We start from the raw sequence: 17289 nt of genomic DNA, 5'->3' as shown, positions 1-17289 counted from the left end.
GACCGTCCCGTGGTCTGTATCTGCAGCACCTGGCCTAACGGGCCCTCCGTCCATCCTGCAGTCAGGAACCGCCAGCCCGCTGGGGAAGGGGTTAACTGTCCATCTCCCCCGCCATCCCAGGGGCTCTGGCCTGCGGTTGCAACATGGTTTAGTTTGGAATGAGTCATCGGGGCTGTTCAAGGTTTATAAACTTGGGAAAGGGACGGGAGGGCTGGAGAGGAGAGAAGGGCTGCAGGAACCCCGGCGGGTAGGAGGGGACGAGGGACAAGGCCCAGAAAGACGGTTTCCAAGGGCTCTGAGGAGTATCTAGTGCCCCCCCCTTGGAAACCGCCGTTTGCCGCTGCGGCTGGAGGCTCAGGGGAGGATGACTGGGCTGGAGCTGCTCTGCCAGGTCTGTGCCCTCGCCCTCTTCGCCAGGGCCGCTGCCAGCGACCCCTCGGAGGAGCAGGAAGCCGTGGTGAGTCGGAGCTGGGGCTGGTCTCCTGCCCCAAAGGGAGCGTTGGGGGGACCGGGGATGGGGCGGAATGGTTTGCTGAGCAAAGTGAGAGGCAAGTGCTGAGAAACTGCCTAAGGGAAGCTCTGCTGGTGCCCCCAATTCCCACCCACAGCCCCCTGCTATCCCATTCCTGAGATCCCCCCAGCTCTGCCGGTGCCCCTCACTCCCGACCTGCAGCCCCTTGCCATCCCAGCCCAGGACTCCCTGCATGCCGCCAAGCTCTGTCGGTGCCCCTTACTCCTGCCCCACAGCCCCCTGTTATCCCAGAGCTGGGGCTTGGGACGCTCCGCCAGCTGCTGCTCACACCGACCCTGATCTGATGGTCCCCCGGGGCTCCCCAGCCCAACCCTGCCAGGGTTCCCACGCCAGCCCTGAGACCTCTTCCAATCTGTGCTGAGGTGGGGGGTGAGCTGGGGACGGGGGCGACCTACCAGTGCAGGGTCCCTGCACATGCCAGGGGCCTTGCAGCGTGGCTGGTCTGTGCCCCTGGGGCTAACGGGACATGGCAGCGAACCCAGGCTGGACATGGGAAGGGGGCCCTGTCCCCGACTGGGACAGAAGGCCAATCTCACTGCCTGGCCAGGCCCCCCGCCGATGCGCCAAGCAGGCCGTGGGAATTTCCTGTCAGCTTGTTCACCCAGCTGTGCGGGCCACGTAGGCCTGGTGGCCAGGATGCCTGGGTTCTATCCCTGGCTCTGGGAGCAGAGTGAGGTCTAGTGGTTAGAGCAAGGGGACTGGGAGCCAGGACTGTGGGGTTTTGTCCCCGGCTCTGGCACCCAAGGCAAGTCTCTTCCCCCCTGCCTCAGTTTCCCCATTTGTATAATGAAGATAATGATCCCACACACACGCTCCGGGGGGCTGTGAACCTTAATTAAGGGGACAGCATTTTGAGCTCCTCAAAGCACGATGGGAAATGCTAGCCCCTAAGTGCCCCAGCATGAGATCCCGCAGCTCCTCTCCTGCCAGGCCCAGAGCCTGGAGGCGGCACTGCACCCCTCTGGTCAGGGCCCCGTTTCCCACCTGCGTAGCGATGCCCAGGTCCCTGGTGACCGACGGGGGGGCAGGAAGTGTCCTGCTGACCCATGTCCCATCACCCCCCAGCGTTTCCTGCAGCAGTTCGGGTATTTGCAGAAGCCGCTGGAGAGGCTGACGGAGGAGTTCACCAACACCGAGCTGACCGAGGCCATGAGGTAACGCGGGCGCCAAGCGCCCTAGGAGGGGACAGGGCCAGGCTGGGGCACGTGGGCAGAGCGGGGCCTGGGCGTGGCGTGTGCGTGACCAGTGGCATGCTGCCCCCTGTGCGTGCTGTGCCATGTCAGAGAGGGGATGCCACCGGGTGCCTTGGCTAGGCCGTACCCAGATGTTCCTGGTGCCCCCCCCAGCCTGCGCCAGGGGGGAACCCATCTCCTCGAGGCTGCATGTGGGAGTCCTCTTCCCTCGAGCATCACCGCCCCAGCTGACCCTGCTGTCTGTGCCCCCCGCATCCAGGTCTTTCCAGCTGGCCTCCGAGCTGCCCGCCACCGGCCTCCTGGATGATGCCACCCTGGCGCAGATGAGGCAGCCGCGCTGCGGGGTCGAGGACCCCTTCAACCAGAAAATCCTCAAGTACCTGCTCCTGGGTGAGGGGCGGACAGACTGCGCGTGACCCGATGCGCCCGGTGGGGGTGGGGGGAGCTGAGTGCTGGGCCGCCTGGTGGGGTCGGGGGCACAAGGTGCTCAGCGCCCCATGGTGGGGGGACTTCTCCGTTCTGCAGACCTGGAGTCAAATGAGGGGCTTGGGGGTCCAGCTGGGTCTGGCCGGAGCTACTTTAAGGCGTTAGGGTCATGTTGGGTGGGGCTCCAGGTTCTGGCGCTAGGGATGGGCGGGGGTCAAGTCGGCGTTATGGGGCTAGGCCCAGAGGTGGAAGTTAGGGGGATGGAGCCAGGATCAGGGTGTCCCTTCGACCCCGAATGCCAGGGCAGTGAGGGGCCGGTGCTCTCCTGCCACTGGGCACTGAGGGCCAGAGGCTGGGCCCCAGCATCCCCTGCGGCCTCAGAAGGGGGCTGGTGGCTCCCACCCCTTCCCTGCTGGCACAGCCGATCTCCTCCCTCTGCCCCCCAGGCCGCTGGCGCAGGAAGAACCTGACCTACCGGATCTACAGCTCCACGCCGGACATGGCGGCCAGCGCTACGCGCCGGGCCATCCAGGCTGCCTTCCGGTACTGGAGCGACGTGGCCCCGCTGACCTTCCGGGAGGTGCGGCACGGCACGGCCGACATCCGCCTCTCCTTCCACGGTGCCTACTCCTGGACCTGCTCCCGCCCCTTCGACGGACCTGGTACACGGAGCCGCCCGGGGCAGGGGTCGGGGACGGGAGACCTCCCCTCGAGGTGCTGCCCTGAGCGGGAGGGGCGCTCCCCCCGGCAGGCCGTGCTGCCCGCAGTGTGCGGCAGGGAGCGGGGCGGGGGGCTCCGTCGGGCTGGGGGGGCCGCCCTCATGTCGCGTCTCTGGGCGCAGGGAAGGTGCTGGCTCACGCCGACGTCCCCGAGGAGGGCACGGTGCACTTCGATGAGGACGAGCTGTGGACGGAGGGGACGTACCGTGGTGTCAACTTGCGCATCATTGCGGCCCACGAGATCGGGCACGCCCTGGGCCTGGGCCACTCCCGCTACCCCGCCGCCCTCATGGCCCCTGTCTACAGTGGCTACCGGCCCCACTTCCGCCTGCACTTCGACGACATCGACGGCATCCGGGCCCTGTACGGTGAGGGATGCCGGGATCTCCCCCGCCCGGGTCCTTCCCCCTCCCACACCACTATCCCACTGGCTCTGTCCCCCCCAAGTCCTGCTGGGCCTGGTATCCTGACCACCTCTGGTGTTCCACGGGGGGACCCCACTCCTCCTGCCCCATGTCTCCCCCTGGGTCTGGGTCCAGCTCCCCTTCCCCTCATGCCCTCCTGGAGCCCCTTCATCCCCCGCCCAGTCCGTAGTGGGCCAGAATAATCACTGTCTGGTGTTACTTCAAGGCAAAAAGACTCCGGCAGTGACGCTGCCTGGGACCCTGCCGAGCCTGTCACCCACCTCCCCCAGCCTGCCGCCCGCCAAGGTGCCCGACCCCTGCACTGACGGCTTGGACGCCCTGATGTTCGGTGAGCCGGAGGGGCTCTTTTGTGGGGGGATTCCCAACGGGCCATGAAAGAGAAGGAACCGAAGCCCCCGGGATTCTCCAGGGTTGGCACCTGGGGACGGAGACAGATGCCGGGTGTTCGGGGAGGGCTGCCCAGGGAGGGACTGAATTAGACGTGAATATAAAATAATTGAGCCAACGGGCATGGGAACCGGGCCACCCGCTGCTGCCAGCCTGAGCTGAAATGGAGCGTTCGGGGGGATGGGGCCCTGAGCAGGACGAGTGGGTTTATGACCCTTTGGCGAGTGGTGGGGGCCAGGCAGCACCCACCTAAAACTGAGCCTGTGCCCCCTTTGCTCACTGCTGAGGAACTAACGGTCGCCCACCCTGGGCCGTGTCCCTGGTTCCGCGCATTCAGCGTGGGCTCAGCCCAGAGCCTGTGTAAACCCCACGCCAGCGGCACGAGCGTTTGCCAGCCCAGCCCCGGGAGCTAAAACGTGTGTGCGAACCAGTGCAGCCCAGCCCCCGTTTGCAGCAGGGCCTGGGGCTGGGCCCCGACTTCTGTGCCGTCGTTGCAGGGGGCCCAGGCTGCGCCGGCTCAGGGGATGCCGAGCGAGGAAATAGATTTTGGGGCCAATTCGCATTGCGACCCGTCTCTGTATAAAGACAAGCATGTGTCATCGCTCCAGGCCGCACAGCCCTCCCCCCAGCGCCCCACATCTGTGAGGTTGGGGGCAGCCCACAGGGCATTAACCCTTTGCTCCCCTCTGCCTCCCAGGCCCTTATGAGCAGACCTACGCCTTCAAGGGGGGCTATGTCTGGACCGTGACGGATTTCGGGACTGGCCCCCTGAAGGAGATCCCGGCCCTGTGGAAGGGGCTCCCCGAGCGGCTGGACGCGGCCGTGCACTCCCCCCGCACCGGCAGGAGCTACTTCTTCAAAGGTGGGATGAGCCTTGCCAGGGGGTGTCAAAGGGGAGATGGGGGATGGGGAAGGGTAGGTTGGGGGGGCTGGCTCCTGCCCCGTGGGGGGCACCATTCTGCATCGCAGAGACACCCCCGCTTCTGCTGCAGGTGACAAGGTCTGGCGGTACCGAGGCTTCCAGCTGGACCCCGGCTACCCCAAGGCCCTGACCCGCGTCCCGGCCAAGATCGACGCTGCCTTCTACTGGCCAGGGAACAAGAAGATTTTCCTCTTCAAGGTAGGCGCCGGGGCCCGGGTGCTGCTGGTCTCTCAAGGGCCCCAGCCCGGGGCGCCCCAGCCTCCCCTCTGGCCCCTGAGCCAGGCCGCCCCTCCCCCGGCCCAGGCAGCCTTGGCCCACTCCGGCTTTAGGACCCAGCAAGCGGAGCCGGCTGGGGCAGGAATTCCCAGCCCCGCCCCTTTGCCCTGCCAGCCCCTTGGGGCAGGGAGCTCCGGGCCCCGCCTTTCGCCTTGTTCCCATGGTGCCCAGCTGCCTCCGTCCTGAGGGCGGGTTGATCCCAGGACAGGAGGACGCGGGTTGGCTGGCAAAGATTCCGACAGGGCAGGCATAACCAGTCGGCCAATGGCAACGCAGCCCCGCTTTGTGCAGGACCATGCCCCCCCTCCTGGGCTATATAATAGCGCCTGGGCCCAGAGCATCCTGGGAAGTGTAGTTCACCTCCTGCAGTGGCCATTTCCACGCTGGTCCTGAGGAACTCCCTCCGCCCCGCCCCGCCCCAGCATCCTGCCAGATGCATTCTGGGAGAATCCGTCTGGCACATTGTTGGCTCCAAGCCAGGCGCTGGGCAAAGGGGGGCCCCCAGCCGGCATGGGGGAGGGGGACCTAGCCCTGGAGAGCCGAGCCGCCAGCACCCCTCCGCTTTGCCTCCCTGCGCAGGGCACCGGCTACTGGCAGTGGGACGAACTGGCCTGGAGCGACTTCAGCGGCTACCCCAAGAAGATCGCCAAGCTGTTCACCGGGGTGCCCTCCCACCTGGACGCGGCCGTGGCCTGGGAGAACGGCCGGGTCTATTTCTTCCAGGGGGGCCAGTACTGGCGGGTCAACACGCAGCTGCGGGTGGAGAAGGGCTACCCGCTGAGCACGGCCGAGCGCTGGATGCACTGCGAGGCCTAGGCGCCCCCGCGGGATGGGCCCGGGCGCCCTGGGATCGGGGCCAAGGGATTGGAGAAGGGGGGGAGGGGTTTTTAATGGGCCAGAGGCGCCACCTGCAGGCAGCTGGCGGGAACGGCTCCGGGACAGGACATTGGGGGGGAATGGGGGCCTTGCCTGGGCATTGTACCCCAGGGAGCCCCTGCTCCCTCCCTGCACAATAAACCCCGTCACCAGGGCACGGGCAGCGGGCTGAGCGTCATGGGGACCCTGCGAGCTCTGCGCCAGGGCAGCATGGCGGTGGGCCTCCTAGGAGTGACAGATGATGGGGGCCTGGCTGTTTTCTGCCCCCCAGTCGCCACACCAGCCAGCCCGCCCTGGAAATCCGGCACCCCCTGCAGTGGCGAACCCCAGCCCTGAGCTGCTTGGCCCCTGGGGTCCTGCCGAAGGGGGCAGAACCGGCGCCCCCAGGGCTCGCAGCCTGGAGGACACCCTGCAGACAGACACACGGAGCCAGGCGGCCAGATCCGCTCCGTAAGGCAGTTTAATGGGCCCCCCCTGTACAGTACATAGCGTATAAACGGGGACCGGCTCCCCCCTGGAGCCAGGGCTGAGATGTGGGGCCAGGCCCCCCCACCCCCATGGCCAGTGCCAGAGCCCGCGGGTTACAAAAGTACAAAAGCAAAGTACTGCGAGAAGAGTTAGCAGGGCCGGGCTCCAGCTGGCATCCTCGCAGGCCGGGGCGGGGATCTGGGCCCCACCACGCTGGGACGCCCCCCTTGCAGGGTGTTTCCGATGGCTCCAGTGCCCCGAGCCTGGGCGCTCCCTGTGCCCCCTGGGGCCGGCTGCTGACTTCCCAGAATGCTCTGTACCAAGGCAGCGGCTTGCCCCAGAGCAAAGGGCTCCAGGCCAGCCCCTCCGCACGGCGTCTGGGCCCCTGCAGCTGCTCCACCGCAGCCCCCACCGGCCCCACCCGGCCTTGGGAGAGATTTAACTCAGGGCCCCAAGGCAGAACCCCCCAGCAATGGGCAGCAGTGCCGGGGGGGGGGGAACAGGGGACTCTGAAACTCTGGACGTTATAGGGGGACCCAGAGGAGGGTCCCCAACCTGACACTGGTCGAACGGAACCAGCTGTGGGCCCCGGAGCCCCGCCTCCCCTCTGGACAGGCCAATAGGGGCAAGGGAAGGCAGCTGCTTTGAATATTTAAAGGGGCAGGCGGGCAGGTGCCCAGGCCACGTGGGCAGCGCAGCTGCTGGACTGGGGAGAGGGCGCCAGGAGGGGCGAGGGAGGGTCAAGTGTCACCAGCAAAACGGTCCCCCTGCCTTCCCCCCACCACTGCCGCCTCCACCCCTAAGGCACAAGTGGAATGAAGTGAAGCCCCTGCCCCCGTCAGAGGCGCCCGCCGGGCGTGGGGGCCGTCAGGGGCACGGTGGAGCCACAGTCGTAGTCCAGGTCGAGGATGGTGTGGGCAGTGCCGGTGCCCAGCTGGCGATCCCGCAGGCTCTGGATGTAGCTCTGGGTGCGCGGAGGGGACAGGTCAACACAGGGTGCACCCTGAGGGGGGCCCACTGCCTCCCACCCACCGCGGACGAAGATCCCCCTTCATCCCACGGCGCCAGGACCCCAACCCCTGGCTAGGCAGGAGAGCCCAGCATTCACCCCATACACTGGACGTGCGGCATCCCCATTCCTACCCCTTACAGACGGCCTGGGCCTCTCCCCTGCCCAAATCCAGCTGGCTCTGGGGCAGAGCATGGCAGCCAAGTATAACGTGGATCCCAGCTGAGCTATTCGGCCTCTGACAAGGGAGCAGGGCTCCGTGATCACTCCGGGGAAGGAGAGAAGGGGGCTCCCCACTTACCGGCGCCAGGACGTCGCCCGCGTAGCGCTTGACGGGGTTGGGCTTGCGCCGGTAGCTGCCCTCCTGCGGGGGGAGGCTCTGCCGCTTCTTGGCCTCCCTCTGCCGGATCCGCAGCAGCTGCAACCGCTGCTGCCGCCGGCTGATGATCACTGGGAGGGTGAGTCAGCGTGAGCCTCCGCGCCGGCCCCCCCACCGGGCCCCCTGGCTCTGCGCCAGGGCCCCCCTGCTCTGCACCCCCCCCGCTCTGCGCTGCCCCCCCACTCCGCACCAGGCCCCATATGTGGGAAGCACTGGACCAGCTGGGGCTCGCTCCTTCAGTGTGGCAGGGAAACTGAGGTACGGCCAGGTGAGGGAATTACTCAAGAGAGGGTCAGTGGCTGGGAATAGAACTCAGGAGTCCTGATTCCCTCCCCCGACCCCACCCTCCCTGGGCTCTAACCCACCAGACCCCACTCCCCTCGCAGAGCCAGGGAGAGAACCCAGGAGTCCTGGCTCCCAGCCCCTCCAGGAAGGGGGTCTCAATACAGCTTGCGGAGGTGGGAGAAAAGAGCCAGGGGTAAAGGAGGTCGCCACCCCTGTGCCCCTTACCCCACCCCCAGGCTGGCTCACTGCCTCCCAGCACCCCTGCTCTGCCCCTGCCCTGCAGCCCCGGGTCCCACCCACAGGACCCCCACTCACGCTCCATCCCTGCCCCCCCGTCCCCCCCGCTGCCCCTCTGTCCCCCGCTCACCGTCCGCATGCGAGTAGCCCCCGGCCGTCAGTTTCCACTGCAGCAGGAGGCCCAGGAGGCTGAGAGCCGGCCAGAGCCCCAGCACGGCCCAGCTGTGCCAGCAGAGTGGGGAGGAGGGCGCCAGGCGCAGCCGGTCGTAGACGTGGTGCAGCAGGGCCAGCAGCTCCACGAAATAGTCCACGCAGACCACGATGACGGCGGCCCCGAAGACGGCCGTGGACAGCACGGTGAGCGGCTTCTGCCAGCGCAGGGCCAGCAGGGCACAGAGCAGCGCCAGCCCCAGCAGGCTGCCCACGGGCACCCACAGGCTCTGCGGCTGGTAGAGCGGCTCGGTGACCACCAGGGCGGCCGTGGCCAGCAGCAGCCCCAGCAGCAGCCCCGTCATGAAGAGCCCCACGCTGTGCACCAGCATGGTGACCAGCCCGCACAGCGCCCCGATGCCCAGCGCGATGCCCGCGCTCACTTCCAGGCTCAGCTGCGTCTCCAGGACTCGCTCCTTGTAGCACAGCAGGAAGATGACCAGGGAGCCGAAGAGAAGCCCCGACAGGAACATGATGGCTTTGAAGCAGCGGTAACCTGGGAAGTGGGGCCGGGGGGGAGGGGGAGAGGTTAGCAGGACCCAGCGCGTGGGGCAGGGGCTCCGGGTGTGTGTAGGAATCATAGAAGATCAGGGTTGGAAGGGACCTCAGGAGGTATCTAGTCCAACCCCTGCTCAAAGCAGGGCCAATCCCCAATTTTTGCCCCAGATCCCTAAATGGCCCCCTCAGGGATTGAACTCACAACCCTGGGTTTAGTAGGCCAATGCTCAAACCACTGAGCAATCCCTCCCCCCGGCAGGAGATGGGGGGGGCCTGTGGGTCAGGAGGGCGGGTCACAGGCAGAGCTGGGGAAGTGGGGAGCCCAGGGCTGGGCTAGCCGGGGGCTGCGGGTCGGGAGTGAGGGGCACCGGCAGGGCTGGGCTAGCCGGGGGCTGCGGGTCGGGAGTGAGGGGCAGCAGTGGAAGTTGGGGGGAGCTCCACAGGATCCAGCCCCACATGAGCCCCTGCCGCCCGCTCACCGAAGCAGCTGTAGATGACGCCGAAGAGGCAGCAGAGGGCGCAGACGGCGGCGGGCACGGCCTGGTAGCGACGCTCCAGCTCCAGGCTGCAGGGTTCCAGGCCGGGGGCGCTGGGCCCCAGCTCCGTGGCCTGCTGGTTAAAGCCCCAGGGCTCGGCTGTCAGGACGAGGGGCAGGAGGTCGGGCTCCATGCTGGGTGGGAGCCAGGGCCCTGCAGCCATCCACACAGCGAACCTGTGGGGGGGCGCCTGGTGTTCGGAGGGGTCACAGATCTCTAGGGCTGAGCTCCTGGCTTCCCCCGACCCCCCTGTGCAGCCAGAGCCAGTCACGTCAACCCCGCACCTCTCCTCCCCCGCCCCGCCCCACCCCCTCCCTCTAACCCCCACCCTCTCGGCCCAGATCTCCCCTGAGCACCCCCTTCCCGGGGTCTGATCCATTCCCCGCCCCCCATCCTCCTGCCCAGGAGAGGCTAATCTCTTCACACGACCCAGGCATGGAAAAGATGACTAATTTCCCCCCAACAGCTGGAATCAACACGCAAAACGCCAGCCCCTCCCCCCCAACATCTGGCGGCTGCTCCAGAGCCAGGACACAGGGACACATCTGGCAGCCTCTCCTCGGGGCGTGGCGAGCATGGGGTGGGGAATCAGAGAAGCACAAGGGGGATCTCCCCTGGGTGCTCGTACTGCACCCATCCCCACTGCTTCCCACTTGCACCCTTGCTGGCCCCACAGCTCCCTGGAAGACACCCCCCTCTCATTCCCTACAGCTACCCTCCCCCCAGCTTTCTCCCACCTGCCCTAAAGCCCCCCACCAAGGGTTCACCTCCCCAGCTAATGTCCATGACTTGCTGCTCTCAGACCCATCCACCCCCAAAATGAGGGAATCCTGCAAAATCCAGGGGCTGGCAGCCTCTCCCTCTGGGGACAGGGTCTCAGGCATCGTCCTGTCAGAACCCGATGTGGGAACTGGGCCGGCCCCCCACAGCCAGGGGAGACAGAGCCTGTGAGCAGCATGGGGCCTTTCTCAGCTCCCCATTACCCGCCTGCCCTGCTGGGGGTATCAGAAGAGTCCCCCCACACTGGGTTCTGCTTGGCAAGCCGTTTCCCTAGTTCCATGCCTCAGTTTCCCCTTCTGTGGAATGGGGCTCCTCTCCCTGCAGGGGTTTAATCTCTCCATGGGGGTGTGCCAAAATGGCAGGGCTCTCAGCCAGGCGGGGTTTGGAGAGACAGAGGGGACATGGGGTGGCAGGCGGCCTCCCAGCTGGGAGGGGAGTGGGGGCGTGGAGCAGGCGGCCTCCCGGCTGGGAGGGGAGTGGGGGCGTGGAGCAGGCGGCCTCCTGCATGAAGGGGGCCCTGTTATTTGATCCCAGCCCACAGTCATCCCCCCCCCCGCATGAATCCTGATGAACCCCCTCCCCAGGGCGCCAGGAGCAAAAGGGCCCCACCATCCTTGGGGCCAGAGCTGGGGTGGGGGATGGGCTGTGCTTCTCTCGATCATTAATCACCCAGAGGGGAAAGAGTCAGTCCCTCCCAGCTGGGGGAGGGGGGGCAGGAGGGCCCTGAGCCCCCACATCCCAGGGTTCCCCCTGATGGGGCTATAGGGGCCTTATGACATCCCAGAGCCCTGCTCTGCTGCAGCCAGACCTGCCAGTGCCCCTCACTCCTGACCCTTAGCCCCCTGCTAGCCCATCCCGGGCTCCTCCCAGCTTTGCTGATGCTCCTCACTCCTGACTTGCAGCCCAGCCCTGGGCTCCCCCCCAACCCCCAGCTCTGCCCATGCCCCTCACTCCCGCCCCGCAGCCCCAGCTCTCTCTGGCTGCAGAGGCACCCGACAGTGAGGTAGTTTAGGAGACACAAAAACCAGTGGGGACATAGACGGGACTAAACTCATTTCACTAGTAACCTGGAGCAGGACTGGGAGGGCCAGGCCCAAGGACTCAGGTTTTGTGCACTAGCCCTGCAGAGCCCAGGTGGGTACCTGTGAGCGAGGGGGGATCACTGCTCTTCGGAGAAAGGCCTGTAGGATTTAATGGAAAGGGGTTAAACCAAGGAGACAGAGAAATTCCACAACAGACCAAAATGCCAGCAAATGGGACCCGTTCTGTGAACCATCCTGTACCATTCTGTAGCGGGGAGAGCGGGGGCTGCAGGTCGGGAGTGAGGGGCACCGGCGGAGTTGGGGGGGGGGAGCCCAGGGCTGGGAGCGCAGGGGGCTGCGGGTTGGGAGTGAGGGGCACCGGCGGAGTTGGGGGGGGGGGAGCCCAGGGCTGGGAGCGCAGGGGGCTGCGGGTCGGGAGTGAGGGGCACCGGCAGAGCTGGGTGGGGGGGAGCCCAGGGCTGGGAGCGCAGGGGGCTGCGGGTCGGGAGTGAGGGGCACCGGCGGAGTTGGGGGGGGGGAGCCCAGGGCTGGGAGCGCAGGGGGCTGCGGGTCGGGAGTGAGGGGCACCGGCAGACCGCCCGGGGGGGCAGGGCTGAGATTCTGGGGCACAACTTCTGTGTCAGGACTGGCACCCTACATGCTGCCCTCAGAGGCTCAGGGACACCAGCCCAGCCCCCAGCCCCCTCTGGGCACCCTGCACAGGGCCGGCGGGAGGGGGATGAGGCTCCTGGCCAGAGGGGCTCGGGGGCCACGGGACCAGGGAAATGCTGGGAGCGAGGGAGACAAGGCTGAATAGTGGGGGGCACAGATGGGGGGGTCGGTCTGGGAGCTGGGGAGCGCACAGGGGCTGGGCTCGGCTCGGGAGCCCACGGGGCGGGGGGACTTGGTCTGGGAGCCCGGGGGGCACAGGGGTGCGGGGCTTGGTCGGGGACCGACGAGGACACAGGGGTGGGGGGAGGCTCGGTCCGGGAGCCGGGGGACGGGACACGGGGGGGGTTCCCGATACTCAGGGATTGTTTAAAAGTTTGAGGGGTCTCGGGCCCCCCCCCCATCGCTCTCTCGATACTTTGTTTTGCTGTAAACCTCCCGCGGGGGCCCCAGAGCCGGGTCTCGCCTCCCGGTGCGAGCCGGGGGCAGAGCGGGGGGAGTCACCGACCCCCCCGGGCACCCGACCGCTCCCCAAACTTCTCAGAAGCGCCCCGGGCAGCCCCCGGCCCCCCAGCACTCACCGCCGGCCCCCCAGCCCCGGCCCCGGCCGCCCCCCAGCCCCGGCCGGCCCCCCAGCACTCACCGCCGGCCCCCCAGCCCCGGCCCCGGCCCGCCCCCCAGCCCCGGCCGGCCCCCCAGCACTCACCGCCGGCCCCCCAGCACTCACCGCCGGCCGGGCTGCCCGGGAAGGGCCCCGCGCTCCGGGGCTAGCGGCGCATCCCAGCTCGGTCCTTTTGTTGCGGGGCGAGTCCCAGGAAGGGGCCGCAAAGCGCCGCCAGCCCGGGCCCCCCGAGCCCGGCCCGCTCCGGTCCGGCTCCGGATTAAACTCCGCCAACGGCTCCGTCCGGCAGCAGCTGCGGGGTGACATCAGCCGCGGGCGGCCGCAAACCGCGTGGCCGGGGCAGGGGGCGGGGTCGGGGGGACCCAGGGGGCCGAGCCTCCCCCCCCCCCGGTCCGGGGAGAGCGGCAGGGAGGGGCCACTGCTGGGGCGGCTCCGGCGTCCCCCCCCGGGAGGCCCCCGCCGCTCGCTGGGTGCGGGTCCCGGATGCTTCCAGCTGGAGGCTCTGGCCGGGAAAGGGGCGAGCTGGGGGCTGGGGGGGGGGCTCCCAGGGGCCACAGGGCTCCAGGGGCCCGTCGGACCCAAGGGCGCTGCCCGGGGCCCAGCCCCTCACGCCCAGCCCCGGCTCCCCAGGCTCCTGCTCCCGGACCCCAGCCCCAGGGTGGGTCTGGCTGGGCTGGAGTCCGGGCTCGGTTCCCCTTGGGCAGGACTGCAAAGGCCACGGGGCAGGGCCCATCTTGCGTTAACGCGGGGCCCTAGGCAGAACCGGGAATCCGAACCTTTCAGCGGGCAGCGTTGTCTGGTGGTTGGAGCACGGTGCCCCGGGCTCTGATCCTGGCCCCGTCGCTGTCGCCCGGGCAAAGGCCCCCGCGGCCTGGAGCCAGCGTCCCATGGACGGGGCCTTAGCCCAGGATGTCCAGAGCCAGGTAATTAGGCCTGTCACTTCCCCCGTGGCCAAGCCTGGACTCTGGCTCCTCAGCCAAGCTGCCTGCCCTCTGCCCCCAGGACACCGGCGCCTTGGGGCCCGGGGAGTCAGGACGCCTGGGTTCTATCCTGGCTATAGGGCAGTGGGGTCTAGTGGCGAGGGCAGGGGACGCTGGAGTCAGGACGCCTGGGTTCTATCCTGGCTATAGGGCGGTGGGGTCTAGCGGCAAGGGCAGGGGGCCCTGGGAGTCAGGACGCCTGGGTTCTATCCTGGCTATAGGGCGGTGGGGTCTAGTGGCGAGGGCAGGGGACGCTGAAGTCAGGACGCCTAGGTTCTATCCTGGCTATAGGGCAGTGGGGTCTAGCGGCGAGGGCAGGGGACGCTGGAGTCAGGACGCCTGGGTTCTATCCTGGCTATAGGGCAGTGGGGTCTAGCGGCGAGGGCAGGGGACGCTGGAGTCAGGACGCCTGGGTTCTATCCTGGCTATAGGGCAGTGGGGTCTAGCGGCGAGGGCAGGGGACGCTGGAGTCAGGACGCCTGGGTTCTATCCTGGCTATAGGGCAGTGGGGTCTAGCGGCGAGGGCAGGGGACGCTGGAGTCAGGACGCCTGGGTTCTATCCTGGCTATAGGGCAGTGGGGTCTAGCGGCGAGGGCAGGGGACGCTGGAGTCAGGACGCCTGGGTTCTATCCTGGCTATAGGGCAGTGGGGTCTAGTGGCGAGGGCAGGGGACGCTGGAGTCAGGGCTCCTGGCCGTGTCTACACTACACCGAGTGGTGACTGACCTGGTTTAGCTGCAGGTGGAGCTGGGCCCTTTCAGCTTCCCTCCCTGGAATGCGGCGCTGCCCTGGCCCCGTTCCTGGGCGGCCCGGCCTCTCCCTGGGGGCTTGCAGTTGCTGGCCACGGGCCCAAGCAGGTGCCTGAAGCCACGCCAGCGTCCCAGCAACCAGCCAGACGCCAGCTGGGCTGCAGCAGAGGGGTCCCTCTGTCCTGTGGGGAGGGGAGGGCCTCGCGGGGTCAAGCAGCCCCCTTGCTCCTTCCCAGGGCCTGGCTATAATGGGAACAAGAGCACTGTGCAATAGAACCCAGGCGTCCTGGCTCCCAGCCCCCCCTGAGCTGAGGGTAGAACCCAGGAGTCCTGACTCCCAGACACCCCTCCCCCATTGCAATCTGCTCTGACCCAGCTTCAGCTGTGGGGACAGATGGTGCCAGCAACAACCAACAGTCACCGGAACCTGCCCCCAGGCCCTGCCTCTGCCCCAGCCCCAGCAACCACTGAGCCCCGGGGAGACCAGCTCCCTCCCTGGCCTGGCCTGGAGGGGCCTTAGTGGCCCTGGGGCAGTAGGTCCAGTCCCAGGAGTGACCATGCCCCAACACCGCCCTGGGAGCTGCCCATCTCCCCCAACACACCTGGGTGCCCCCCATCCCCCTGATCCTGCCCCCCGCCTCGTTTTCCCAGAGGCAGGTTACTCCCCTGGTCTGTGTTGCCCCAGCCCTTTCCCCCAGCCTGCCCATTCCCCCCCCCCTGCCATCCCGGTGCCCTCCCTGCCCGGGGCCGGTGCCAGGGAGAGCTGCAGAGAAGCACCCGGCCCATTCACAGGAGCCAGGAGCCTGTGGGAGCCTGAGCTGCGGCCAAAGCCTGGCTCTTGGCAGCCGGATTTTCTCACCCTCTCCCCAGCCAGCTGGGCCAGCCCTGACCCGGCCTCCCCGCCAGCGCAGTGCCAGGATCCCACAGGGCCAGCAGGGCACTAGCTGGCATCCACGGGACAGAGACACCAGGAGTCTCTTTGCCGTCCAGGCCTGGGGAGCGGATGGATCTCATCTTCCTCCTTATGGGATCCCCGGACGCCTGGGTTCCGCTGAAAACACCTCACTCATCGCCCCACAAGCCTGCCTCCTTTGGAGTTAGAGAGCGCTGCTTGAGTGGGGGGAAGGGGCAGGGGGCAGGCCCAGGAAGTGACTAGGACCCGCTGCGACCAGCCCTCCAGGCCTGGGCTTGGCTCCTGCGGACGAGGGGCAGGGGGCTGCGGAATAGGGGAGTTGGGCCAGGGCAGCCCCTTGCCCACTGGTGAAGTGTGGGGCTGGCACGGGTGTCCCTCCCCCCCAGCATGCGAGAGGGGCAGGAACACGAAGCACCAGCTGCCCGGAGCTATCTCTATTAGCCACACCTGGGGGGTCAGGGTCAGAGCTTTGCCAAGCACGTGGCAGAGCCACGCTCCTGGGGCCCCGTGGCCCTGGGGTTCCCCCAAGCAGGCTGCCACCCGCCTCGCTCCCCCCGCTTCAGAGCTGATCCCTCGCCCAGTGCACCCTGCCCTGCCCTCCCGCCCAGGATTGCAGCCAGGATGTGAAGGGACTGTCTGTTTGGCTCTGAGTGGATCAGGTGCAAGGTGCATTGCAGATCTCCGGGCTGGTGGGGGGAGTCCAGGGCCGGGCTAGCAGAGGGCTGTGGGTCAGGGTTGAGGGGCACCGGCAGAGCTGGGGGGGAGCCCAGGGCTGGGAGAGCAGGGGGCTGCGGATTGGGAGTGAGGGGCATCGGCAGAGCAGTTGCAGGGGTGAGGTGTGGGAGCCCAGGGCTGGATCAGGACTGAGAGAGGCATGTCAATGTCATTTTTTCTATGTTACCTGTGGGGAAACTGAGGCACAGAGTGGGGACGCTCGGAATAGAACCCAGGAGCCTGGACTGACAGACCTCGGTCTAACGCAGTCCTCGGTCTCGCTGTCTCTCACGCCCCAGCCCTTGTGGGAGCGGGAGGCCACGGGGGACGCCGTGTCTTGGAACAATGCAGAACAGCACCCCTCCCCCCTCCCGCCCCCTCCTTCCTCCATGGCACAGTGGAAGCTCTCAGGCCCCGACACTGGAGACAGAGGGAGCTTTGTGTCTCCCCAGCGCCGAGGTCGAGGGAGCACAGCACATGATCCGCCAGCCGAGCCCACAGCCACTGCGTCAGCCAGAGCCAGGCAGCGGGCACCTCCTGGCAGAGGGGCTGGGGCAGCCTTAGGGGCCTCCCCAATGCCTGCTCCACCTTCATAGTGATGGGCAGCCTCCTCCCGCATTGAGCTGCCAGGGCCCGGCACCCCCAGGAGGGCTGCACATGCTAGCAACAGGGTCAGCAATGTCCTCTGGCCACCACAGGGGGAGGTTAGTGCAGTGGGACTCGGAGCAGGACTCCTGGGTTCTCACCCCAGCTCTGGGTGGGGAGTGGGGTCTAGTGGATTGGTCCATGGGACTGGGAGCCAGGACTCCTGGGTTCTCTCCCCAGCTCTGGGTGGGGAGTGGGGTCTAGTGGATTGGTCCATGGGACTGGGAGCCAGGACTCCTTGGTTCTCGCCCCAGCTCTGGGTGGGGAGTGGGGTCTAGTGGATTGGTCCCTAGGACTGGGAGCCAGGACTCCTGGGTTCTCGCCCCAGCTCTGGGAGGGGAGTGGGGTCCTAGGCCCAGTTCTAGATGTCAGATTCTTTCTCACATGGCGAGGGCCGGGCTCTGCTACTGAGTTGCTGCCTCACCTAGGCACAGCCCTAGTGCCCCACTCGTCCCGGCCTGGAGACCCAGGGGCGTAGTGGCCCCACCTGGCGGAGGGGGGCAGAGCCGGCGTTAACGCGGGCGAAGCTAGTCGCTGCCCTTGGAAAGACGCTGCTAAGACCAGGGGGGCCAATTATCTTTTTTCAAGGTCCAGACTCCAGAGAAAATGATGCAAAAAGAACAACCATGGCAGTAGGTAAATGAGAAGAAGTTGGGGTTTGGTCACACGTGCCTGGCACGCTGGATTTGGCCCGCAGGCTGCCTGGTGACTGCCCCTGTGCTAAGGAAACACAGAGAACCCCTGATACCATCTTTCTTTGTTTAGCCCTTCTCATGGGGGAGCCTAACATGATTTACACAGTTCAGATGGCAAGCGCC

At 67.3% G+C, this 17289-nt stretch overlaps 2 protein-coding genes across 3 annotated transcripts; one reads left to right on the top strand and one right to left on the bottom strand.

Annotated features, from left to right (window-relative positions):
• The first annotated feature begins 180 nt into the window (after positions 1–180).
• MMP19 (matrix metallopeptidase 19) lies at positions 181–5911 on the top strand. The gene is made up of 9 exons (XM_084610586.1): positions 181–457; positions 1598–1686; positions 1985–2115; positions 2598–2813; positions 2993–3238; positions 3501–3623; positions 4380–4544; positions 4675–4802; positions 5460–5911. The coding sequence occupies exons 1-9, from the start codon at positions 365–367 to the stop codon at positions 5694–5696; spliced, it is 1428 nt and encodes a 475-aa protein (XP_084466712.1). The 5' UTR covers positions 181–364; the 3' UTR covers positions 5697–5911.
• A 287-nt stretch (positions 5912–6198) lies between these two features.
• Positions 6199–12839, bottom strand: LOC311510697 (transmembrane protein 198-like). Of its 2 annotated transcripts, none has more exons than XM_084610600.1 (6): positions 12556–12839; positions 11301–11339; positions 9322–9568; positions 8265–8840; positions 7535–7683; positions 6199–7188 (listed from the first exon to the last, which is right to left on the bottom strand). In XM_084610600.1, exons 1-6 carry the CDS (start codon positions 12775–12777, stop codon positions 7063–7065), a joined length of 1359 nt encoding a protein of 452 aa, XP_084466726.1. In that variant the 5' UTR covers positions 12778–12839; the 3' UTR covers positions 6199–7062. The 2 variants fall into 2 exon arrangements, with proteins under 2 accessions (XP_084466726.1, XP_084466725.1); XM_084610599.1 differs by having other exon boundaries at positions 9322–9554; positions 12577–12716.
• Between the last annotated feature and the right edge of the window lie 4450 nt (positions 12840–17289).

The sequence above is a fragment of the Lepidochelys olivacea genome (assembly GCF_965140295.1).
Source record: "Lepidochelys olivacea isolate rLepOli2 genome assembly, chromosome: 20".
Classification (NCBI taxonomy): Eukaryota; Metazoa; Chordata; order Testudines; family Cheloniidae; genus Lepidochelys; species Lepidochelys olivacea.
This window is presented reverse-complemented; position numbering and strand designations above follow the sequence as displayed.

What these genes read in the sequence shown, in the direction of transcription:
- MMP19 (XM_084610586.1), top strand. Translation starts at nt 365, where the DNA reads ATGACTGGGCTGGAGCTGCTCTGCCAGGTCTGTGCCCTCGCCCTCTTC. An exon ending in GAGCTGACCGAGGCCATGAG is followed by an intron (nt 1,687 to 1,984) that starts GTAACGCGGGCG and finishes CCCCGCATCCAG; the next exon opens with GTCTTTCCAGCTGGCCTCCG. An exon ending in CCTCAAGTACCTGCTCCTGG is followed by an intron (nt 2,116 to 2,597) that starts GTGAGGGGCGGA and finishes TCTGCCCCCCAG; the next exon opens with GCCGCTGGCGCAGGAAGAAC.
- LOC311510697 (XM_084610600.1), bottom strand. Translation starts at nt 12,777, where the DNA reads ATGTCACCCCGCAGCTGCTGCCGGACGGAGCCGTTGGCGGAGTTTAAT. An exon ending in TGATCCCCCCTCGCTCACAG is followed by an intron (nt 9,569 to 11,300) that starts GTACCCACCTGG and finishes TCCGAACACCAG; the next exon opens with GCGCCCCCCCACAGGTTCGC. An exon ending in GGGCTACTCGCATGCGGACG is followed by an intron (nt 7,684 to 8,264) that starts GTGAGCGGGGGA and finishes TCACCCTCCCAG; the next exon opens with TGATCATCAGCCGGCGGCAG.